Here is a 16705-nt window from a genome sequence, read left to right as displayed (position 1 = left end):
CTGAAAGGAGGGGAGTAAAGGGAAAGAAGAGAAACATGAAGGGGAAAGGGAAAGGAATAAGGAAGAGGAGATGAGGGAAGGGAAGAGGGAAAAGAAGTAGGAAGGGAGGGGGAAGAAAGGGGAAAAGGAAGAATAGGAGGCAGAGAGAGGGGAGAAGGAGAAAATAGAGTGAATCAGATATCACAAATTCAACCTAAGAACTAAAAGTAAGCAATTCAGATAAGTAGAGATAGGAATAGGACCTGTGATTTCATTAGTATATGGACCATTAGAGGAAATTCCCTTGTCCAATATAAGTTCAGTATCTTTTTTTCAACTTAAACTTTGAGAGTTGCCTAGAAGATTGAAGGGTTAAATCAATATTGACCAGGGCCTCAAAACCAGTCGCTATGGCTTTGAAGCTGGTTCTCTATTCCTAATACGCAGTGCATCTCAGAATCTTCTAACTCTCAGCATCTAGATAGAAGCTCTGGTTACTGGGAATAAAAGGATCCTTAATATCTTCTATGCCCTATCATGATAAATTCATTGAGTCTCTAAAACAAGTCATATTGTCTCAAAATGGTACATGACTAGAAGTTAAATTCCCAATTATATGATAAGAACTTTGAGTTTTAAAACAGAACAAGATTAGATTTTTGACAAAATAGATGAAACTCACAAGATAATAATCCTAAAAGATGCTAAGATATGCTAAAAAACAAAACAAAACAAAACAAAAAACAATCATACAGGGCATGCTGACCATCCTGAAGTATGTTTCCAAAACCTTGAACATAATGCTATGACATTTCTGATGCTGTTAAAATTTGGAAGGAACTAAGACCTTGAAAAGGGAAAAATGCAACAACCAATTTAATTTATAGGCATTTAAAAAAATGTAACTAGATTTTTCAAGCAACTAGATTTTCTTGCCAACATTCTTGCCAGCTCAATTTCTTGCCAACATTCTTGTTAGTTCATTTCTTGCCAATAATCTTACTGTTTAGTACAGGGTCAATCCCTAACTGCTGAAGAACTGGTTATGACATGAGCAACCAGCAAAAATACATTATTGTTGATGAATGTTTGAATAAAGTTAAAACCAGTCATCTAATGTAAATCTCTCAAGCTCCTGAAAACAGAGTCTTTGGAATCAATAATCCAGCTTTCAACAATAATGTCTTTGCTATAGAAAAAAAGTTCTTTTATTATTTTATTCTAAGTAAAGAAATCATTTGGAAAATGAAAAGGTTGGAAAGCTTGTCTCCCTCCTCTCCCCCCCCCCCCCCAGTTTATGGTTAAGTAAATAGATGATTAATTACATGAATAATTTATATGTATTTTCATATTAGCTTTACTAAAAGAATCTCTAATTTTGAGTTGGCAATTCTTTTATTTATGGGTAAAGTAGCCTAAAAAAGTAGTCTAAAACCATATGTTTAACTAAATTAAACATTAATTTAAGTTGAAGAATTAAAGAATATTTAAATATTTTAATATTAAAGAATAGTTTCCAAAATATATAAAAGTGATGTTTTCATCATTCAATTCACTAATCAATAATTTGACAAGTATCTGTTCAATTAGCCATAATTATAAAAGAGCCAAATCATTATTCACTGTTACAATGAACTAGGTGAAATAAAATTTTTTTGAAGATGATTGTTCAGTTACCCTTCCTCAAAATGAAATCTTATCTGTCTTTGATGTAGAGTCTATCATTACAAGTACAAGAAAATTAGGGGAAGACTTCAGTTCACTTATAAACTTTTTATTGCTATTTGAATTCCAAGGACTTAGTTCCATGATGGAGTTTTCTAGAGAGTCATTAAGAATAAGTGTTATGTTTAACCAAATCAGATCAATTGCTATCTTGGGGAGGGCAAAGAGATGGGGGGTGGCGGGAAGAAGAAGGGTAGAGAAGAAAAATTTAGAACACATAGTGTTATGTTTAACCAAATCAGATCGATTGCTATCTTGGGGAGGGCAAAGAGATGGGGGGTGGCGGGAAGAAGAAGGGTAGAGAAGAAAAATTTAGAACACAAAGTTTTGCTAAGATGAATATTGAAAAGGTTGTATGTATTTAGGGAACAAAAAGATATTATTTTTAAAAAGAATAAATGTTGATGTTATATAAAAAGCAAAAGTTTATTGTTGTTGGGGGAAATAATTCTAGTTGTTCCTACTGATTTTACTGAAATCAAATGTAACCATCAGGAATCCAGAGAATAAGAATAAATTCTTCTAGTAATTTTATTGGAAATATTTATATTAGACTTGATAAAGAAACTCTTGATTGAAAGAACCATAATCACCCTTGGAATTCTTTTCCCCAAGAGAACCTGAATGCATTCATCACTTTGGGAGGGGTCAGTTATGGCTCTACCATAAGCTAGGATATAAATAAAATACCTTAGTTTTTGGATATTTGATGTTACTCCTGAAAGTCGATAGATTCCATCCACAATGCCATGAGTCTCAATAAATTCTGCACAACTCCTCAGTACATAGGGAACTACATAAAGAAAAAAAAAAGAAACACATTAGATATGAACTTTATAGTCTTTTGCAATGCTTTTTAAATCCATGTTATCTTCTAAAAAAAATGTACAAGTGTTGAAAGCAATCACTGTAAACCGTAAGTGATTTAAGTTATGGGTCATGACGTTTTTATAGGTTTCAAAAGCAAAGTGCTAATATTAAAAAAACAAACAAACAAACATAAGAACACATTTCACTGCTTAAAAAAGGATCATTTGTCAGATCTAAGACCTGACATTCTCCAAATGGTAACAGTGTATGTGTATTTGCAGGGGAGAAAATAATTGGTTTAAAAGAAAAAGAATGTGTTAAATCTTTTTTTTTTTTTTTGTTCCCTGAGGCAATTGAGGTTAAGTGGCTTGCCCAGGGTCACACAGCTGGGAAGTGTCTGAGACAGATTTGAACTCAGATCCTCCTGACTTCAGGGCTGGTGCTTTCTCCACTGCATTACCTACCTGCCCCATATGTGTCAAATCTTAATCAATTAACATCTTTACTGACCATGCCAAAGTGACAGAAATGACCTTATTATTTCCCTCTTGCTCACTATCTTATGGCAGGGACTAAGGGCCAGATAGGCTGGTCTGTCTTTACATAACAGTTCTACCTCTGTACTTGAAGAATGTACAGTCTTGAACCTTAATCTAGGGCAGAAGTTTGGAGATACCTCAGTGAGTTTTGTCACTAGTTTCACTGCTTAAAGTGATGGCAACTGTAGCCAGGGTGATGGCTGAAGCTGCTTCCATATTCTGTTTTTATAATGCTTTCCAGAGGTGTGCTAGTAAATATTTAACAACCAGCCTTCTGGAGGGGACATATATGCATGAAATAAGTTTAAATCTAATCTGTACTGTTAACATTTTCTCCATCATTTTTTTAAGTCTAGACAATCAACAAAACCATAAATCAAGCCTTGATTTGTTGTACTGGCTGAGTTCCAAGGGTAAATCGGCTCCAGCCTGTTTTTGCTGGCTTCAGCACATCCCTTCCTTTACTATTACAAAGCACTTTACTGACATTAGTAATTGGACTTTTGTAACTCTACCGTATAAGATATAGTAGGACACACATTATTATCCCCATTCCACAGATGAAGATACAAAGTTTACTTGGCTAATTTAAATGACTTATGGAAGGTCAGAGAGCTAAAATTTGAATTCAGATATTCTAATTCCCAAGTCCAGGCCTCTTTCTGCTACTGTAGGATCAAAAAGAGATAATATTTATAAAAGTGCTTAGCATTGTGCCCAGCACATAGTAGGTGCTACAGAAATGCTTATTTTTTTTATATTCCCTTTCTTCTCCCTTTTCTTTTTATCCCTTATAGCTTATTATGTTCAGCTTAAGTCCTTAAATTCGTACTCTGCCTTATAATAAAGAAAAAATGTGGTACAGTAGCATAAGCAATGGTTGGAAAATTAGTTCTAGTCAGGATATAATGAAGCCAGTCAATTGTTAACTTTTTAGTGAGCAATGACATATCAAAAATCATCGAGCTACAAACCAGGGCTTGATTTATGTTTTGTTAATTTTGTAAACAAATGGTATCAAGCTCCAATGGAAAAGGGCTACTCAAGTGTACATTAGAATTTGGGGGAGCTACTTGTTGACTTAAAAAACCCCACAGATTACCAAGCTCAGAGTCAGGAAGACTTGAATTCAAATCTGGCTTTAGACACTTGCTAGTTGAGTGACCCTGGGCAAGTCATTTGACCTTGTTTGCCTCAGTTTCCCCATCTATAAAATGAACTGGAGAAGAGAATGGCAAACCCCTCCAGTTCTTTGCCAAGAAAACTCCCAAAGGCATCACAAAATATCAGACATGACTGAAAAACAATTGAACAACTCTCTGTCTCTCTATTACACACATACCTCTTGCATATAATATGAAGGAAATGACAAGAAAATCCCCAATGGGATCACGAAGTCAAATATAATTGAAAAACAATTGAACAACTCTCTCTCTCTCTCTCTCCCTCCCCTCTTCTCCCCCCTCTTTTTAAACAGTTTTATTTTATTTTTATTTTGTATAAAGCTTTTTATTTTCAAAACATATGCATAATTTTCAACATTCACCCTTGCACAAACTTTTGTTCTAATTTTTTTCTCCCTCTCTTTCCCCCACCTCCTCCCCTAGATGGCAAATAATCCAATATATGTTAAACGTGTGCAATTCTTCCATACATATTTTCACAATTATCATGCTCCACAAGAAAAATTAGATCAAAAAGGAAAAAAAATGAGAAAAAAATCAAAATGCAAGCAAATAACAGCAACTAAAAAGGGAAGATACTATGCTGTGATCTACACTCAGTTCCCACAGTCCTCTCTCTAGATGCAGGTGGCTCTCTCTCCATCACAAGTCTATTAGAACTGGCCTGAATCAGCTCATTGCTGAAAAGAGCCAAGTCTATCACAGTTGATCATCACATAATCTTATTGCTCTGTACAATATTGTCTTGGTTCTAGTCAGTTCATTTGGCATCAGTTCATGTAAGTCTCTCTAGGACTTTCTGAAATCATTTTTCTGCTCATTTCTTCTACTCATTTTTCAGTACCTTGCTATGACTATATTCTCAAACAATATTAATTAACTAACATTTAACTAATTAATTAATGGGGAGTAGCCTCCTGTTTTTTAGAGTATACTGCCAGTATACTGACAATGCATTTAAATTCTAAAAACACTTCCCCCCTTCCCCGTTGATCTTTTTTTCTACTTATGTTTATAACAGTAAGAACATAATCTATTGGTCACACAGCCAGTAAATATTTGAAGCTGAATTTGTTTTCAGAGAGTCCTCACTCTAGAACTGGTGTTCTATCCAGTGAGCCACCTAGTTTGCTTTTGAAATAAGACCTGGAGTATTGGGACCAATTCAATTATTAAGGTATGGACTAGTCTCTATGACCTCTAAAGTCCCTTCCAATTCTGGGAGTCTTTGATTTTTTGGCTCTACCACTGACTTGCCCTTGGGATGTTTTGATATGAGTCAGTGCAGTAATACGTGAATTATACTTTGAGTGCTGTCCAAGTGTTCTCAAGACTACAGGGAGCTCATGAGGCATGTCACACAAGAAGAAACAATTTAAGACTTAATCAGGCCATAGAACTGCTTTTTTCCCCCTATCCCACCACCACCACCAAAGAAGTGGTCAGATAAAATCAGCAATACATTATTAGCAACTATAATGATGATGATGCAGTTACTATATTTGCCTTTATAAAAGAAAAGACCATTATCAGCTACCATTATTATCAACTAGTGCTCAGTTAACTTTAAAAGAAACAGGAAAATTCACTCCCTGTATATATGCTGACCGTGAATTGACTTTGACTTTAGTACATAAACTACTAGAACTCTTGTACCCAATTTTGTTCAAATAGTAATAATTAAATAACCAAGGAGGACCAATTCTTTCCTCTATATTAGGAATGCTACCAGTTCTTCAAATCTCTTTACTTAGACCATGCCAAGGGGAAAAGGCAATACGTAAATGCCATACAAGTGGAATACATGTTACAATGCACCCATTCTGAACAATCTAAGCTAAGACCTGAAAAGGAACATGGCAAGACTATTTTGACCCAAAGATCCCCCATTTTTTAAATTATAGTGCCAAGGATCAAATTTAGTCTAGGCACATCATAGAATTTTTTTTTAAGGGGGGAAAAACATTCCTTGTTTACAACTATAATATTAAGTGAATGGGTATACAAAAGGTTGACCTTAAACATGACAACCATCATCAATTTGTGGATAAGGGTACGTGCCAAACAATGGATACTCTATGAGAGTTGGTCGTAAGTTCTGTGTTATTCTATTCCTTTCTTCCTGTTTCAAAAAAGAATGTAGTTCCTGATTAGTTTGAACTGTCATTGCATTGAATTATTTTAAGTTTTGTGACTCCCCATTCTGATTGTTGGTGTAAGGTGAGGAAAGTGAGGAAAAAGGAAGTTAAGTGACTTGTCCAATGTTACACACAGTAAATACTAAAAGACAAGATTGAACTCAAGCTCTCTGGTTGAAGAACCAGTAGGCTATAGCCTCCCAAATTCTAACCTTCTGTTGTTGAATGGCTATAGCATCAAAAACCATTTTGGGGACACTCATTTTAGCAGAAAATTATTGCATGCAGCTTTGGATGCAACCGGAGTGTTTTTTTTTTTTTTCTTTCCTTCAATGCATATATTGTTGGAAAAACAACAAGATGTATTGACTCCTTTTGTGTCATGGCAAATTCAATGATATGTTTTTAAGTGCATAGATGTGGTACAAATTGGTAACTTTCCCAGGTTTTCTGGGCAAAGGCTTATTATGAACCATGAGAAGGGGAATGAAATCCTCCAAATTAAACCTGGTTCCATGCTATAGTAAGAGTTTCTGACACAAGAGCTATTTAAAGTAAAATAGAGCCAAAGTTTGATTGCAAGGTGAATCCCATTAAAAAACACCCTACTAGGCATTCCAAGCAAATTTGTTGTACTGGAATTTTGTTTTATCCAATAGCATTTGAAATAAACAAACCATTGTCTGAGGCTTAGAATTTTTTTTCCCTCATACAAAAAAAACAAAAACAAAAACAAACCCAATCCAAAATACTGATAGCGTGCAACTCAACCCACTTTTACATTTACATTTGGAGAACTGCCTTCCTTAATTCAGAGAGCACCTCCTGTGGTTTGTGGCAGAAAAGGCCCAGAAGTATAAACTTTCATTCTCCTTGAGCCCTCCCATCTGGGACCAGCTTTTCTTTTTAGAGCAACTGCTGCTGCTTCTCTTTTGAATGTACCAGCTCTCAGTCTTGTTGGCCTATTCTACTTTGTCCACCCCACCACATGCCCTTCCTCTTCATAGAATTTTTATCTGGAAGGAATGTTACAGTTTATCCAGGAAAGTTCTTCATTGCAAAAAAGAAGGGTCTCAAAGAAAAACAAGTCTTCTGACTCTGGATCTCAAAGAGTTCTTTCTACGGAAACCATTCCTTCCTCATAGGTCAGACTTGCCCTTGATGCTAAAAGTCAATCTTAAACTTTGTCAGGAAACAAACAAAAAAAAAAGACCTATTGGAGCCCAAGATATTGAGAGTGACATTGGAAGACCACCACCAACAACAACAATAACAAAACCAGGAATAAACTAAGTATCAATCAATTGGTATCAATCAATTATTATTAATAAATTAAAGATATATGAATATATTGCAGTACTGTTGTACCATAAAGAAATCAAAGAGAGGCGGCTAGTTGGTGCAGTGGATAGAGCACCAGCCCTGAAGTCGAGAGGAGTTGAATTCAAATTTGGTCTTAGACACTTAATACTTCCTAGCTGTGTGACCTTGGTCAAGTCACTTAACCCCTTGCCTCAGTGAAAAAAGAAAGGAAGAAAGAAAGGAAGGAAGGAAGAAAGGAAGGAAGGAAGGAGGGAAGGAAGGAAGGAAGGAAGGAAGGAAGGAAGGAAGGAAGGAAGGAAGGAAGGAAGGAAGGAAGGAAGAAAAAAAGAAAAAGAAAGATTTTGATTGACATAACAATGGCGATATAAATATTTACTTACATAGCCCTTGAAGATTTGCAAAGCAGTTTACAATTGTTCTCATTTGATCCTCACAGGAATCTTTAAACATATGTGCTATTATCATCCCCTTTTTACAGATGAGAAAATTGATATTTAGAGTAATTTTTCTAGGATCATGTTTATCTTTTGAAATTTGTAGTAAAAAAAAAAAAAAAAAAGATCTTTTCTTGAATGAAGATAGAAAGAGCAACCTAGAAAGTATTTGGGACAGGATTTGAACTTCCTGACACCAGGTCTAGGTGCCACCTGCATACTTCTTAAGAATCAGAGAAGTAAAGGGATCATGGAACCATATCTCTGGTATTGAAAGAGGGCTGAGGCTTCCATCTAGACCATTTTTCAGATGAGAGCAGAACCTAAAGAGATTTCTTCAAATGCACACAGATAATGTTTGAACCCAGGTCTTTCAACTCCAAACTAATTGCTCTTTCTACTGTACTATAGACATTAACATATGAAAGTCAATTTGTATATCACTTGGGAATAGACTAGAGTTAATGACTGGCAAATAACTGAAAGTACAAATATATAAAAGTTTATTATTGCTTTGGGACATTGATGCTTTATTGTCAGAGTTGTGAATTGATCCAACCATTCTGAAGAGCAATTTGGAACTATGCCAAAAAGACAATCAACTGTACATACCCTTTGATCCAGCACTACTACTACTAGATCTGTTTCCAAAGAAAGCATAAAAAAGGGGAAAATACTTGTAGGAAGGAAGGAAGAAAGAAGGAAGGAAGGAAGGAAGGAAGGAAGGAAGGAAGGAAGGAAGGAAGGAAGGAAGGAAGGAAGGAAGGAAGGAAGAAAAAACATACAAGTATAAAAATATTGATAACAGCTCTTTTTGTAGTGACAAAGAATTATAAATTAAGAAATGCCCATCAATTGAGTGACTGAACAAGTTGAAGTATATGAATGTAATGGAATGCTATTGTACTATAAGAAATGATGAGCAAGCAGATTTCAGAAAAACCTGGAAAGACTTACATGAATGAAGTGTACAGAACCAGAAGAACACTGCACACAACTAACAGAAACATTTTGCAACAATCAACTATGATAAACTTAGCTCTTCTCAGAAATACAATGATATAAGACAATGCAAAAGACTCATTACAAAAAATTCTATCCACATTCAGAGAAAGAACTATGGAGTTTGAATGCAGATCAAAACAACTATTCTCTCTCTCTCTCTCTCTCTCTCTCTCTCTCTCTCTCTCTCTCTCTCTCTCTCTCTCTTCTCTCTTTCTGTCTCATTCTATTTCTTTTTTCACAATATGACTAATATGGAAATATTTTTACATGATTGCACATGTAAAAATTATTATTTCTTATTGTATTTTCAGCTTTACTCGTTAATTTTACTTATTTCCTTCACCTGTGTTTGTCAATGGAAGTCCAAGTAAAATTCATATGAAGAACCACCCAATAAATAAATAAGGAACCATTAAAAATAGGAAATGTGGTAGTTGAAGTTTGCTTTAGTTCAGCCACACATTCCTCTCCTCATTCTCTTACACTTCTCCACCCTAAAAGTTTCTCATGCTGTCCTTTTTCACTGGATTGAATATAGGACAAAATCTATAGCCAGGCATTCAAGGTATGGTATTATCCAACAACAAAACAAAGTGTTTTGCCTCAGATATATGGAAAAGAAAATTTGGTCATGTTTATCTTTTGAAATTTCTACGATAAAAAGGACAATAAAGATCTTTTCATAAATAGAATGGGAGCAAGCATGGGCAACACTTATACAAAGAAACAGAATTATGTCTGTAGCTGCCTTTTTTCTCATAAATGAAATAACTGGAGATAAACTATTCAAGAATTTTGAATTGCAAAATCAGGTTTACTTATAAAAGTGTTTCCACCAAATAGCCCACTAAACAGAAGTGCCTCGGGATAAGGACCTTAATGTTACCTGAAGGCTCTCCACAGCCTGGCACCAACCTTCCTTTCCAGCTCATATCTCACCCCTTCCTCCTCCCCTCCTCACTTATGTTTTGGCAGTCTTTTCCACCTCAGTCTCTTTCAGACAAATAAAATATCTGAGTTATCTGCCATAGAACACTTCTGCTTTTTTCAGCCTTGAGTGGAAAGATAGTGGAGTACAAGAGAAATGACAGCAAAGGAAGGAGGAAAAAAAGAGTAAAAAAAAAAAAAATTGTGCGTATGTTTATAAGTTTAAAAAAGTAAGAATTTGGGTTAGTAAAATTTTTGTGGAGTGGTTGCAAGGAAATACATTATTATACTCTGGGCCAAAAGGAGCTATTCATGTTTCCCAGGGCACATAATATTCTTTTTAGAGTGCATACTCTTGTTTGCACAGTTATCTAGACAAGGAATACTCTTTCTACTCTACTATAGGCAGAAATGGAGGGGAAAAGAATAGTCTACATACAGGTAATTGTGTGAAAAATTACCAGTTTGAAATCAGCATACATGGGTTCAAATTCTTCCTTGGGCATTTACTATGTGTGTGACTTTGGGAAAATTTAATTTTCTTAAGCCCCAATTTCCTTAGCTCTGAAAATGAAGGAGTTGGCTTTTGAAAGTTCCTTCCAGATTTAGAACTATGCTTTTGTGATCTTCCCCCCCATTCTTCCAGAATGGTGATGAAGAAGGAGAAGGAGAAAAAAAGGAAGGAGTTGATAATCATGCTTTGTAGAATCCAGGAAAAGTTCAACTACAGAAAAGAAAGAAAGATAAGAGATGATAAGTTCCCCCTTTTCCTTTTTTACCTTAGGGTTCTTCTAAAGTCACTACTGGTACCTTTTCCAGTCTCTTCCATTGCCTCTCCTTTCCTCTGCATTTTATGAGTTATTTCATGCTTACTGTATTAGTAAAAGTGCTTATTACCAGAATTATTATTTTGTTAATAAACAATCAAATGCAGAAAAGTATTTTCAAACATTTCTAGCAAAAAATTACAGTTTTGGGTAATTGAAGGAATCTGACCATCTACCCTTCCTCCCATTTCCCATAGGTTTATTATATCAACTTTGAATTTTTGACTTCCACAGTTATCTAGGAAAATTACCGCCTTGAAAGTTAAGAAGGGACTGTATGGTTTTTTTTTTTATTTAAATTTTATTTTATTTAATAATAACTTTGTATTGACAGAATCCATGCCAGGATAATTTTTTTTTACAACATTATCCCTTGCACTTGCTTATGTTTCGTTTTTTTTTCCCCTCCCTCCCTCCACCCCCCCCCAAGATGGCAAGCAGTCCTATATATGTTAAATATGTTGCAGTATATCCTAGATACAATACATATTTGCAGAACCGAACAGTTCTCCTGTTGCACAGGGAGAATTGGATTCAGAAGGTAAAAATAACTCGGGAAGAAAATCAAAAATGCAAATAGTTCACATTCATTTCCCAGTGTTCCTTCTTTGGGTGTAGCTGTTTCTGTCCATCATTTATCCATTGAAACTCAGTTAAGTCTCTTTGTCATAGAAATCCACTTGCATCAGAATACATCCTCATACAATATCGTTGTCGAAGTGTATAATGATCTCCTGGTTCTGCTCATCTCACTTAGCATCAGCCCATGTAGGTCTCTCCAAGCCTCTCTGTATTCATCCTGCTGGTCATTCCTTACAGAGCAATAATATTCCATAACATTCATATACCACAATTTACCCAGCCATTCTCCAATTGATGGGCATCCATTCATTTTCCAGTTTCTAGCCACTACAAACAGGGCTGCTACAAACATTTTGGCACATACAGGTCCTTTTCCCTTCTTTAGTATTTCTTTGGGATATAGCCCAATAGAAACACTGCTGGATCAAAGGTTTGATCCAGCACAGTTTGATAACTTTTTGGGCATAATTCCAGATTGCTCTCCAGAATGGCTGGATTCGTTCACAACTCCACTAACAATGCATCAGTGTCCCCGTTTTCCCACATCCCCTCCAACATTCATCATTATTTTTTCCTGTCATCTTAGCCAATCTGACAGGTGTGTAGTGATATCTCAGAGTTGTCTTAATTTGCATTTCTCTGATCAATAGTGATTTGGAACACTCTTTCATGTGAGTGGTAATAGTTTCAATTTCTTCATCTGAAAATTGTCTGTTCATATCCTTTGACCATTTATCAATTGGAGAATGGCTTGATTTTTTATAAATTTGAGTCAGTTCTCTATATATTTTGGAAATGAGGCCTTTATCAGAACCTTTAATTGTAAAGATGTTTTCCCAGTTTGTTGCTTCCCTACTAATCTTGTTTGCATTCGTTCTGTTTGTACAAAGGCTTTTTAATTTGATATAATCAAAATTTTCTATTTTGTGATCGGTAATGGTCTCTAGTTCATCTCTGGTCACAAATTTCTTTCTCCTCCACAAGTTTGAGAGATAAACTATCCTATGTTCCTCTAATTTATTTATAATCTCGTTCTTTATGCCTAGGTCATGGACCCATTTTGATCTTATCTTGGTATGTGGTGTTAAGTGAGGGTCCTTGCCTAATTTCTGCCATGACTGTATGGTTTTTTTCCCCAGATTTTTTCCAATGAATCAATTAGTTTTGCTGATTTTTCTCCCTCTCCTTTTTCTTTATAAACAATTCTTTGTTATGTGGGATGGCTCTCTATGAGGGGAGAGTTGAAGGGATATTGTAAGAAATTTAGGCAATATAAAATCAAAAGCTACGAAAATGTATTTTAATAATAAAATTTTCTTCTATAATATATGAATGAGCCATTGACAAAGGGAGAAACAGTATTGGGATTTTGACTAATAAACGTACATGTACACACATATATGTATACATATATACACATACGTATATGTACATATATATACACAATATTCCTTCCAAATTTTCCTGGCTGTTGTATAAGAGCTGAGACAAATGAGAATGTCCTCCAAAGTACACCTGAGTTCATAAATCTTTGATACTTGTTAATTTACATTTTTGCCCTCATTGCAGCATAATAATATTCCCCAAACCAACATTCTTTCATGCAGGTATGCATTTGAATTCCAGACATCAATGCTCTAACAACTGAGAAGCCATTTCTCCAACTCACTTTCTTTTCTTTTCTTTTCTTTCTTTTTTCCTGCAAGATAATTGGAGTTATCACATAGCTAGTAAGTGTTAAATATTCAAGACCAGATTTGAAATCAGGTTTGCCAGACTTCAGGACTGGTACTCTATCCACGGTACCATCTACAATTCACTTTCCCATAATGTTGTGTCACAATACAGTGTCCATAAGCCCTCAGTCTACCTCAGGGCCCCCAAAGGGACTCAATTGTTGTTAATTGCAACAATTTTGTTTGCTTGTTTATTTCTTTGGTGGTCCAGCTATAAACCTTCCTTACTCCCATGCTACCTCAACCACCCAGAACTCTGCCCACTGCACCCTGATCATTTGGCCAGCTTTCCTCCATGAAAGTGGGATTTTGTTGGGCTATAGCAGTCAGCTGTATCCAGTGAATTCTTTACCCTACAAATCCCAACAAAGAGAAAACCTACTTCTCCTATGCCTAAAGCCTGAATATTAAAAAACCTTCTCCCTCAGAACCATCCTTATAACCTCTCTCATTACCACTTCCTTTAATTTGGAGCAAAGTATCTTAACTTCTTTTGTTTCATGAAGACCTTTGGTAGATTGATGATGCCTAAAGATCCTTATCAGAATAAGGTTTATAATTGTATAAAACAAAATGAATAGGAGGCAAGAGACTGAAGAAGGATACTTTTTGATGAAATTTGTCTAAACAATGATTCAAATATATATTTATATTAATTTTCCAGTTCCAGGTGTTTCTAGGGTATAGTAATGGTCTACGTGGAAATTTCTGAGTTACAATCTTTGGACTACATATAAAGAAACTTGCTGTTTTTTAAATGGTTAAAGCAAAAATTTGTCAAGTGGCAAAAAATTAATTCTGAAACAGTTTAAATTTTATACTCATCCATGTATACATAGCCAAACAATACTGCATATATCAATATCAACTTGCATGTAATTATGTAATTAGGAGGAAGTAAGAAAGAGAAGTGAGGTATGAGAAGAGAATGAGCATTGAAGTCATGAGAGCTCCACTTAATTCAAGCTTTAATTCTAACTAGCTTTATGACCTTGGATAAGTCATTTAATTTTTTTAAAAGTCCCAATAACCTAATGTAAAAAGGACCATATGACCTTTAGAGTCCTCCTAGATATAGCATTATGATAGAGGGTGCTTGATAAATGTTTAACAATCAACTCACTACGTGGGGATTTCCCACCCCTTCATTACATAGTTTCTCACTGGCCAGAGTGTCCAGGATCACTAATCTTTCTCTGATGTGAAAAGAGCAAAGAGTGCTGATTTAGGTCTTTTTTGAAAATTTCAGCAGCTCCAGTCAGTCAATGAAATTTCTCAATCACATTGTGGCTAGAATCAACTACAGAATGTCCTTGCTACTTCACAGTTTCTCCAAAGCACTTCTCTTCCATGTTATCAAGGTTCTTTTAAAAAACAAGCTTCCCAGGTGAGGAAGTTGAAACAGGTGAGCAAGCTGATGAAGTTTGCCCATTGGGGATCCTATTCTTCTAGGAGGAAGTCTATGAGATTCTCAATTTCAGCTATAGCTTCCTCTTTCCCCTCTTTCTCCCCTCCTCTCTCCTCCCCCCCCTCCCCTCCCCCTGCAAAAGAAAAACCCAGTTGAAAGAACCTACGAAGTGTTAAATAAATAGACCTGTGGGCATATTAATCAAGGCCACTCCCCTACTCTTTCCTCAACCAAATCCTATACTTAGGTGGTAGCCTATCCAAGTGGGTGGCCTAAAGCAACCGGATCTAGCACAAACTGATACAGCTCTTCTTCTCTCTTCTTGAACTTGATTAAATGATAAAGCAAAGTTACCACCAGCAAAACCTAGAATAGGGAAACTTTCTGGCAGCAAAAGTTCCTACCCACATAAAAAATGAAAGTACTGTACACATGAAGCAATTCTTTCCCCTCAGGTAGCCATTTGAAAATAAGCACATTCTTTTTATTCAAACGGCCCATTGCTTAAAGAGAGAGTGAAAGGGAAAGAACAGAGTGTATAAAAAGTATCCAATAAATATGAGAGAAAGATACAATAATAATTCAGTTGGAACTTGTGTCCAGGCAATAATAATCAGATGGATAGAGACAGAAAGAAAGAGAGGGGTTGGGGAGGAAGGAAGGAAGGAAGGAAGGAAGGAAGGAAGGAAGGAAGGAAGGAAGGAAGGAAGGAAGGAAGGAAGGAAGGAAGGAAGGAAGGAAGGAAGGAAGAAGGAAGGAAGGAAGGAATTGATACATAAGATTTATTTCAGTTGTCACTGCCATGAGCTCTGAAGGTGACTACATAAATAAGCTTTTTTCTTGTAACACCCTTATGACAAACTTTTGAACTTAACAGGTTGTAAAGTTATATAATAATCTCTCTCCTCCTCCTCTCTCTCTCTTCCCTTTTCTCCCTCCCTCTAGCTCAAACACCTTTGCCATAAATTTTCTCATCACTAGTAGGACTGATTTTTAAAACAGTCTGTTTTCAAAGCACTTCCATTCTAAAAAGAGGGACAAGCCAGAACAATTTCCAGAGCAGAAGTAGTGAAGTGAGATAGTGGATAAAATCAGGAAGACCTTAATTCAACTCAATTCCTACTTCAAAGTCTTTTTCATAGACTTCTCTATGTCTCAGTTGCTTCATCTGCAAAATAGGGGTAAAACAGGGTCCTAGTGAGGATCAAATGACATTATATTTGTAAAGTACTTTGTACATCTTAAAGTGTTATATAAATAATTGCTAATATTGTTGTTAAAGGTAGGATGGGGATTGGAGAGGAAGAAGCATAGCAGCAGCAGTGTATTAGATGGGGTCTGAGGGCATGAAGAAGGAAGCTTGTTAGGGTGCCTCAAATTCCATCATCACACAATCATTCCCTTGGGTTCTCAAGAGTTTCCCATTAAAATGTATTAAAAGGTGTTACTCTTGCCATCTGATGAGTTAACAGCTAATAAATGGGAGCCTGAGGGGAAGGTAAAATGAAGATGATTCATCAGAGAGGCACAGACAGAGAAAGGGGGGGACGGGGTACAGTTCCCGAATGTTGCCCCATTCTCAGTGCTGCCCAGGATTGGTACTAACCCTAAATGTCCACTATATCCCAAACCTTATCATAGGTTCTGGGCTTTAAAAACCAAAGATGAAATTGCAGATCACCCTTGTGCTCAAAGAGCTCCCATTCTGTTGAACAGAAGCATAAAAGTCAAGGAGTATTTATAAAGTGCCCACTATGTGCCAGGCCACTAGATGGTAAGGTGGATAGAATGCCAGACCTGGAGCAATTTTTGAAAGTTCAAATCTGACCTCAGGCATTACTAGTCATGTGACAGGCACTGAGGATACAAATAAAATCAAAAAAGTCTCTGCCCTCAAAGTGTTTGTTGTTGTTCAATTATGTTAACACTCTATGACCCCATTCAGGGTTTTCTTGGCAAAGACAATGGAGTGGTTTGCCATTTCCTTCTCCAGCTCATTTTATAGATGAGGAAACTGAGTCAAGCAAGGTTTTATATATATAAGAGGCCTATAAAGAAGCTGTTCTAGCATTATTATTTTCATTTTAT

At 35.9% G+C, this 16705-nt stretch overlaps 1 protein-coding gene across 1 annotated transcript in view; it reads right to left on the bottom strand.

Moving 5' to 3' along the window:
* Positions 1 to 16705, bottom strand: part of ARHGAP31 (Rho GTPase activating protein 31) — a 162875-nt gene that overhangs the window by 45243 nt on the left and 100927 nt on the right. Inside the window, 1 exon segment of the mRNA XM_051985332.1 lies at positions 2395 to 2497. Within this exon segment, the coding sequence (XP_051841292.1) occupies positions 2395 to 2497 (103 nt within the window).

The sequence above is a fragment of the Antechinus flavipes genome, chromosome 3 (genome assembly GCF_016432865.1).
Source record: "Antechinus flavipes isolate AdamAnt ecotype Samford, QLD, Australia chromosome 3, AdamAnt_v2, whole genome shotgun sequence".
In the NCBI taxonomy this organism is placed as follows: Eukaryota; Metazoa; Chordata; class Mammalia; order Dasyuromorphia; family Dasyuridae; genus Antechinus; species Antechinus flavipes.
The sequence above is the reverse complement of the archived record's forward strand: the minus strand, read 5'-3'. Positions and strand labels throughout refer to the sequence as shown.